The following is an 8,696-nucleotide window of genomic DNA, read 5'->3' as shown; positions in this document are numbered from 1 at the left end:
TAAGGTGCCCGGTAGCTTTAATGAGCACCTTTTCCTCACTTTGTCCCTCCCTCTCTACTCTTCCCCTTCCCATCTTGACAGGTCCAGCCTGCCCTAGGGCTCTTAAACCGCAGGTATCAATCCTTCAGTCCCCTTAGCCGCTCCAGGCGCCTGCGAAGGTCCGGGGGCACCTTGGCCCCAGCTGCCAGCAGCTCGCGCAGTCTCTGTTTGGGAGTCTTGGTGAGCACGAAATTGCAGGGGAAGGGGCCCTCTTCAAAGGTGACCCGACAGTTCCGTGTCACTGAATGGTAGCCCTCGGCACTGGCAGTCACCATGTAGTCCCCTGGGGTCAGCAGACGCCAATAATCCCCGCCCCACGCTGAGGAGAGTGAAGGACATGATCAGGACCCAATCAATGATCCTCTGCTGCTTCCTGGGCCTCCAGCCCTCCAGCCCCTTCCCTTGCCCTCCCAGTTAAACACACCCGTGGTCACATCATGGTTAATCCCATCCACGGCAATGACAGCATCAGCAATCCCAAGCTCCGTGTCCTTGTCCCGCACCACTCCTGCAATGCCCATGCGCACCTGTGTGGGAACAGGTTATCAGAGCCCTTCTCCTTCTGCAGGAGAACGTGACATTTAGTTAACTTGCTGGCTCTGTTGCCCTGCAAACCTGATCAAAGTGGTAGGTCTACTATGTGCCTAGGTGACACTACTTCTGGGAAAAAAAAAGAAATCTTGATTGATAAATCACATCTGGACTAAGAAAACGATAAATACCTTGTAGGAAGGCTTATCTATCCTTGGGCTTTCCCAGGTTATTAGGCTTGTCTTTGGTAGAAGCTTTGGAAGCTCTGCTTATGGAGCCATTACAAGGGTTATGAGCTCCATGGAACATGAAGCTTCTATGCCAGGACAGCTCCTGCACCTGCCTCACATGAGTCTCTTCTGAGGACAGCTCTGGGGCAGCGCCATGGACCACCACCTAGACTGCAATGGAGGCTCCTCCCACCGGCTCTAACACGGTGCCACGCTGCCAGCCAGCTGCACTTCCTGTCCCGTGTGCTTCCGAGACAATCTGATAGCAAGCATGGCCCATGGCATCTTATGAGTGTGAATGCTCAGCTGGACCTTAGAAGAACCCCTGGGCCGGGCGCGGTGGCTCACGCCTGTAATCCCAGCACTTTGGGAGGCCGAGGCGGGCGGATCACAAGGTCAGGAGATCGAGACCACAGTGAAACCCTGTCTCTACTAAAAATACAAAAAATTAGCCGGGTGCGGTGACGGGCGCCTGTAGTCCCAGCTACTCAGGAGGCCGAGGCAGGAGAATGGCGTGAACCCAGGAGGCGGAGCTTGCAGTGAGCCGAGATCGCGCCACTGCACTCCAGCCTGGGCGACAGAGCAAGACTCCATCTCAAAAAAAAAAAAAAAAAAAAAAGAACCCCTGGTAGGAGCTGTAGGCTACATGGACAGCAGAAGTGATTCAGGCAGGCTGGGGACTGGGATGCAGATCCGACCTGCTCCAGGTAGGTGAGGAGGGCGTCTTTGTTGTTCTCCCACTCCTGGGGCAGTTCATTCTCATGAGGGAACTTGTCACAGGACAGCTCCACAGTGACCTCAAAGCAGTTGGTGTGTAGGTAGCTGAAGTCATTCATGCCTAAGGGTACCACAGACACTGGTGCCTACGCAGGCAGGATGCAGTCCCATCTTCCCGCTACCCTCCCTTCTCTGAGGGACACTTCAGGGTGGGAACTGATGCCAGCACTGTACGCAACTGCAGGCTGTCTTATCAGGGCAGGGGCTACGGGGCCAGGGCTAACTCCACCCTCAGGCACATACTCCCGGGGACTGTGTGCCAGTCAGCCCCGTTGATGATGTTGCCGTGCACGGAGAAGTCCTGGCTGTGGCAGGGTCGGCGGCTGGTGTCCTGCATGGCCAGATTACTGCCAGCATAGACAGTGCTGAGCCAGCGAAACACAGCATCATCTGGTGTGGGTGTGAGTTCGCGGGCAGCCCACGGGGTGCGAGTCATGTCGAATGGGTAGGACACCACGAGCTCCCCGCCGTGGAGGTTGGCACTTAGCACAAAGGGGATCCGCTTCATCCACTTGATTACTGCCCGTGTTTCAGGAGCCACCTGGATGGGGCAGGTCAGGAGGGGCAGGAGACAGGGACAAGGCCCGCCCCCCACAGCCCTCCACTGCTGCCTTCAGAATACTCACGGTGGCATTGGGCAGGGTGTAGTAAGTAGGCAATGGCAGGTGATGGTTTGGGACGATGTGGGGCACCTTCCCATCATCCTGTGCTTCCCACAGTGGTGTGTTGAGGTCAGCAAAATTATGGTTAAGGTCGATGCTCTGGTTGTTCCAGCGGCCCTCGGCCCAGCCCACCAGCTCTGAGCCCTGCCAGGGAAGGGGCTTGTTCAAGCCGAGCAGGTCCAGGCACCAGGGCAGAAGGACAGAGTGACCCTCATGCTGGGTGGCCTACCCGGTGGTAGGCGATCTCATAGCCATCAGGGTTCATGGAGGGCATCAGGTGAATGCGCATCTCGGTGAGCAGCCGGGTCACCCGTGGGTTCCCTCGCAGGAACTCGTGGCACAGGAACTGCATCAGGAGCAGAAGCAGCTCCCGCCCCAGGGCCTCATTCCCATGCATGCCGGCCACGTAGCGTACCTCAGGCTCCCCTGGGGACACATGGGGGCTTGCAGTGGGCTCATGCCCGGGACCCTGCCCTGTGCCTACCTCTCCCCACTCCCCTTGCCAGTACCCAGCTCATGCTCCCCAGGCTGGTCCGACATTTCCATCACATACAGCTTCAGGCCCTGGCAGCTCTTCCCGATGCTGTAGACGCGGGTGATGTTGGGGCATTGCTCGTGGACCTGCTTCATCAGCTGGCGGGCACAGTGTAGCATGGCATGAGGCATGGGAGGGGTACGCCCGGGGCAGATCACGTGTGCCATGGAAAGACTTAAAAAGTCAGCGATGGCACAGAGGGGGTATCCCATCATGGCACAGTAGGGGAGCGGCAGCAGAGCCAGGAGGAAGGGGCAGGACAGGGGAGGCACCAAAATAAGGGAAAGTGGGACAGAGCTTAGGGGTCCACAGGAGAGAAGGTTGAGACATCAGGAGGTGGCGGGGGCAAACAAGCACAGTGACAGCAGGTTACGCCCTGGTGGGAAGGGGACATGAGATGGGTGGGTCCTCCTTCCCAGGTCATAGGGGTTATATCTGACCTTCCTCATGGCCTTGTAATTGTGATGCCGAAAGTCTAGAGGGTCAGAGGATCCCGGTGCAGGGGCCTCAAGGAATAGGTCATTGGGGTCTGGTGGAGGTTGAGTTTATGGTAAAGGGTGTGTCCACAGTGAAGATGCACCCTGCATCCAGGCCCTGCCCAACCAGCCCTGGCCTGACTGCCTACCTGAGACTGGGCAGGCCAGGATCTCTGCCCGGAGGCAAGGTGTGCCTCCCTGGAGCCAGGTCTGGGGCAGCAGGCGAATGAAGCGGGCCACCTGGGGCTCCGGCAGGAGGTTCAGCACTGGAGTTTCTGGGTCTGAATTGGCAGGAAATACCTGGGGGCAGCCAAGTTCTCTGTTGTGGCTGCTCAAACCCCAGAAGCCTGACCCAGGACCCAGGGAAGGAGCTCAGGCCTTCAAGCTCACTGTCTCCCCACCTTAGTGGGCTCAGCTAGAGACTTGTACTGTGGATCAAACACAGACCCTGGCCCACAGCCCCTGCCAATGGGCAGCCCTAGGCAGCCCTGCTCTCTGGGTTGGACACAGTTCATTAGACCAGTTTGGCCACGTGACTCAGGGGAAACCAATCCTAGAGCTGGCCAGGACTCCACATTGTAGCCTGGGGTAAAAAGAGGTTCCATGAGACACGGAAGTCAGAACCACAAGGAGGCAAGAAGTGATGTGGACGAGTGGCCCTGCGCCAGAAGGGGCATGCCAGGAGGAGGCTGTACCATGAAGTAGCATCCACCCTGTGGTGGCATTATCTGGGAGGATGTGGGCATGTCCTAAAGCAGCTGGCTCCCAATGGTGCCTGCTGTGTGCCACCCTCCTGACAACAAGCCCCACCCCCCTGGAAGCCCAAGCAGGCATCTATTCCTTGTCCTCAGAGGAGCCTCAGCCTAGCCTGGACTGGGTGCCCAACTCCCAGTATGGAGGGCCCAGTCACAGTGGGGCCACTCACCGCATCCATCCCACTGCTGTGGTTCCTACTTCCCCACCAGGTCCGACTGTCGTTGCTAAACTGGACCTTGTATGATGTGACCCAGTCATACCTGGCAGGAGAGGTGGAGAGAGATCATCAGTGCCTCCAGGACTCCCACCCGAGTCCTTCTGTGACCTCCTGACCTAGGGTTAGTCTGCCTCACCTCCAGACAGAGTTCCTGCCCTGTGTGATAACACCCGAGAAGCGGGTGGGGTGCCCAGCGTCCACCTGAAACCACGGATCAGCGTCCTGCTCCTCAGCACACCAGGCTCCATCATATAGATCACCATCCTCCAGGCCTGACTGCAGACACAGGACATGGTGGTCAGGCTCAGGTGGACAGAGTGGGGCAGGCCAGGACAGACAGGAGGCAGGAGAGACGCTCCCAGGGGCTGCCTTCCCTACCCTGAGACCATGGCTCTGAGTCAGGATTACTGACCTGAATGTTGAGCCGTCCTCGGTGTGGTCCAAGACCAAAGGATTGGCTGCTGGATGCCTCAAGCCGGCTATCTGAAACTCGCAGGGACTCCAGACCCAAAGGAGGACAGCCTGGGGCAGGGATAGAGCAGTGAGACAGGACCAGAGGGAGGGTAGCCAGGGCAGGTGGGAAGCTGAGCCTAAGCTTGCTCCTGTGCTAGGCAAGCAAGGGGCATGCCAGTGCCCATGAGACCAAGAGCTGTGTTGGTAAAGTGCCCTAGGGGCTGCAAGTCTGGGCTGGGCCCCTGGAGAGGAAGTACCTGTTTCTTGTTTCTCAGCGGGGTTGAGGGCCCCTGCTGGAGTGGGGGTCACAAGGGGCCTGGCAGTCACCAGGGGGGTGGGGCGAGTTAGCTTCTTCCGCTTCTTCATAATGATCTTTTTCTTCTTGATTATTCGAATCCGGACATGCTGTTCTGAGGTCCCTTGGGGTCCGAGACGCACAGCATGGGGAAAGGAAGACTGGTGAAACCCCAGATGGAAAGATCTGCCAGCCCAAGAAGACATGCGAGCCCACAGCATGCCACACTGCCAGGATCTAACAGCCTTCACATGACATCAAAGGCCTGCAATCTGACCCCAACCTGCCTCTCCAGTCACTTCCTTGGCTCCTCCTTCTCCTCCCTGATGTGACTACATGCTTGGCCAGCCTCTCTGAACCTCTAATCCAATGGACAGCTGCACTCAGCCTCTAGAAACTGTTTGGTTGCTCCAAAGAGCTGAGTCTGGCACTTTACCTCCAGGTCTCTGCACTAGCTATCCCCTCCCCTGTAATGCTACCCCTCGCCTCTGATTTTTTTCACCTAATTCCCATTCTTCGTTTGCATCTCAGCCCAGATGCCTTTCCAAGGAGGCTTTCTCAGCTCCAGACTCAGCATCATGCCCCAAAACCCCTGTGCCACTTCCACTGTTGTGTCTGCCCTCTGGGTTCAGATGGCCTGTCCTGGAATCCATGTCTGCCTGGGTGCTGAGGTTTTCAGGGCTGGGCCTGCCCGCCTGCCCACCTGCCTGCCTGCCCACCTGCCGGCCTGCCCGCCTGCCCTTCAGCACAAGGCTCTGCACAGGGCAGGCGTTGGGGGTACCCATCGAAGCTCCACAGCTGCCTCCAGAACAGGCTGCCCATTTCTGCATCTGGTGCCCCTGTGCCTTGGCCCGCCGCTTCCTTCTCGGTCTCTCTCTCTCTCTCTCACTCTCCAGACTCTCCTGACATCACCCTTCAAGGCCCACTTCCACTTGCCTCCTCTAGAAGCCCCTGAGTGCCATCCGCTTGCGCTTCTCCACTCCTATTCCACATCTGGAAAGCTGGGAAGTCAGGCTGCCTTCCTCTCCCGCTCTGCCCCATCCTCCCAGCAGCCTCAGCGAGGGGCTCTCCCTTCTTTCCTTTTGTTCTTTCTCTCCAGCCCTCGCCTTCAAACTCTCTCCTACACAATCTTGCTCTGCACCTTGAGAGCTTTCACCCCTCTGTCTCCCCTCCTGCCGGTTCTGGCCTGTTTCGTCTTTGGTGAAAAGGGAAGGTTTGGGGCTTGGAAGAGGCAGCATCCCACTGGCGCCTGTCCTGGTACTGCTGACTAGGTCTGGCAGGGAACGGGGCTGCCGAGTCAGCAGCCATTGCTCCCAGCAGAGAGTTGAGGGAGTGTGAGTGTGTGTATGTGTGTGTGCACTGTGAGTGTGAGTGTGTGTGTGCACTCTTAGTGTGAGTGTGTGTGTGCGCGCGCGCGCGTTCGTGTGTGCGTGTGTGAATGTGCATGTGAGTGTGAGTGCGCGTGTGGGTGCGAGTATGCGTGTGGGATGAGTGTGAGTGTACGTGTGTGGGGGTGTGAGTGTGCGTGTGCCCGCGTGTGTTAGGGAAGGGTCGCTCCACGGGGCAGGGGGACCGGGCAGTCGGCTGCGGGGGAGCGGACCCGCGGTCGGGGAACTCACCGTTAGCCGTCTCCGCGGGCAGCTGTGCCAGGCTGCTGTTCGGGGCCGGGATCGAGCCTGGGACTTTGGTGGTCGCGGGCTGCGCGAGGTCCAGCACCGAGTTCCTGGGCGCCCCCAGAGCCGGGCCGACGGCCGGCGCGAAGGCGGCCAGGGTGAGCAGGAGCCCCCACATGGCTGGGATTCAGTGGAAGGGGCGCGCGGGCCGCGGCGGGTGGTGGGTCGGTCTCTTCCTGCCGAGTGCTCCGAGCCCCCCGCCCCTTCCTGCCCCCCGCCCCTCCGCAGCCTCCTGCCCGCCCACAGCCCGCTGCCCGCCTCGGACCTCCGAGAGGAGGAGAGGGACGGGAGGAGCGAGCGAGGCTGACCTCCGAGGGGCCGCCCCAGGTCTCGGGACCGCCGACTCTGCCCTTCCTTTCGGCCGTCTGGGGCTAACCAGCCTCACTGGCGCGCTGCGCCTTTACAGTCTACAAAGCCACACTGAAGAAACCAAACATCACCTGGTGGCCATCAAGCCGACTAATAGGAGGCAAAGCCCCTTATCTGAGGAATTCAGCATGACACTTCCCTATTGTCTAAAGCCACATCTGGTACCAAGCTTCCTTCCCAAGAATTTATAAGTAACTAGAATTTCTGTACATTTCCGTAATGCATGCACGTTAAGACCCATTGTGCAACGTTTGCTGACATCAAGGCACCAAAATATCGACAAATGTAACCATTTACCATGACCTAGGTGACTAATGTGGTCCAAATTACCCTACAGTTCCCCACAGGGAGCTCAGTCCTCTCTTGCTGAAGCGCCCACTGCACTCTGCTGCAGCGTCCTTTCCATTTAATAAAACTTTCCTTTTCAGACCTATACTGTTGTTGATAAGTTATTTTACCACCCGGGAGCCAATCACTCCCCGGTTCCGGAGCTCTGACACCTCGCCTGGCATCTTAGTGGCCCACACGGGGACTTCACTGGGATTTCCCTCCTCCTTTTTCTCTCTGCTTCCTTCCACGGTCTGATTCTTTACTCTTTGGGGAACTGACCGTCCCTGTGGACGCAGCTCTTTGGTGGGATCCTGAAGCCCTAGAGAAGGGATATCTCGCTGTCCTTGCCCTTAAGGGTGAGGGACTGGCTAGGGCTCTTTTCTGTTTTCGGACTGCCAGTGAATCAGCTTGAGTTCTCAGCTTGGCGATTGACAGTTTCTGGCCAAGGGCCATCCCCCAGTGTTACCCCAAGGCCAAGACAAAAGAGCTATTGCCCTTCATTTTAACACTCCATAAGCCTTGTCCTGGAAGCGGTTGATCTCAATTCTACACAGGGATGCCTCAGGGATCTTGTAGTTCCTTGTCTAAACCCAACATAGGTTCAATTAATTCAGTTCCATCCAACTCGTCCTTGGATCGCCTCCTTAAAAATAGTGCCATTGGAGATCGAGACCATCCTGGCTAACACGGTGAAACCCCGTCTCTACTAAAAATACAAAAAACTAGCCAGGCGAGGTGGCAGGCGCCTGTAGTCCCAGCTACTCGGGAGACTGAGGCAGGAGAATGGCCTAAACCCGGGAGGCGGAGCTTGCAGTGAGCTGAGATCCGGCCACTGCACTCCAGCCTGGGTGACAGAGCGAGACTCCGTCTAAAAAAAAAAAAAAAATAGTCCCATTGGTCTCATTTTGACCCACAAACTCTTAAAAATAAGCATATAAGGCTGAGCACAATGGCTTATGCCTGTAACCCCAGCACTTTGGGAGGCCAAGGCAGGCAGATCACCTGAGGTCTGGAGTTCAAGACCAGCCTGACCAACATGGCAAAACCCCGACTCTACTAAAAATACAAAAATTGGCTGGGCACAGTGACTCACACCTGTAATCCTAGCAAATTGGGAGGCCAAGGCAAGTGGATCACCTGAGGTCAGGAGTTTGAGATCAGCCTGGCCAACATGGCAAAACCCTGTCTCTACTAAAAATACAAAAAAAAGAAAAAAAATTAGCCGGCCGTGGTGGCGGGCACTTATAATCTCAGTTACATGGGAGGCTGAGGCAGGAGAATCGCTTGAATCTGGGGACGGAGGTTGCAGTGGGCCAAGATGGTGCCACTTTACTCCAGTTTGGGCGAAAAAGC

The 8,696-nt window shown here is 57.3% G+C and overlaps 1 protein-coding gene across 1 annotated transcript; it reads right to left on the bottom strand.

Annotated features, from left to right (window-relative positions):
• CPXM1 (carboxypeptidase X, M14 family member 1) lies at window positions 1-6,865 on the bottom strand. Its single transcript, XM_033185886.1, has 14 exons — window positions 6,591-6,865; window positions 4,934-5,095; window positions 4,636-4,745; window positions 4,360-4,499; window positions 4,176-4,266; window positions 3,400-3,550; window positions 3,215-3,303; window positions 2,749-2,872; window positions 2,469-2,665; window positions 2,204-2,383; window positions 1,821-2,118; window positions 1,499-1,638; window positions 464-566; window positions 1-358 (listed from the first exon to the last, which is right to left on the bottom strand). Exons 1-14 carry the CDS (start codon window positions 6,760-6,762, stop codon window positions 117-119), a joined length of 2,199 nt encoding a protein of 732 aa, XP_033041777.1. The 5' UTR covers window positions 6,763-6,865; the 3' UTR covers window positions 1-116.
• Window positions 6,866-8,696: the final 1,831 nt, after the last annotated feature.

The sequence above is a fragment of the Trachypithecus francoisi genome, unplaced genomic scaffold (genome assembly GCF_009764315.1).
Source record: "Trachypithecus francoisi isolate TF-2019V2 unplaced genomic scaffold, Tfra_2.0 Lachesis_group21, whole genome shotgun sequence".
NCBI classification, from domain to species: domain Eukaryota; kingdom Metazoa; phylum Chordata; class Mammalia; order Primates; family Cercopithecidae; genus Trachypithecus; species Trachypithecus francoisi.
This window is presented reverse-complemented; position numbering and strand designations above follow the sequence as displayed.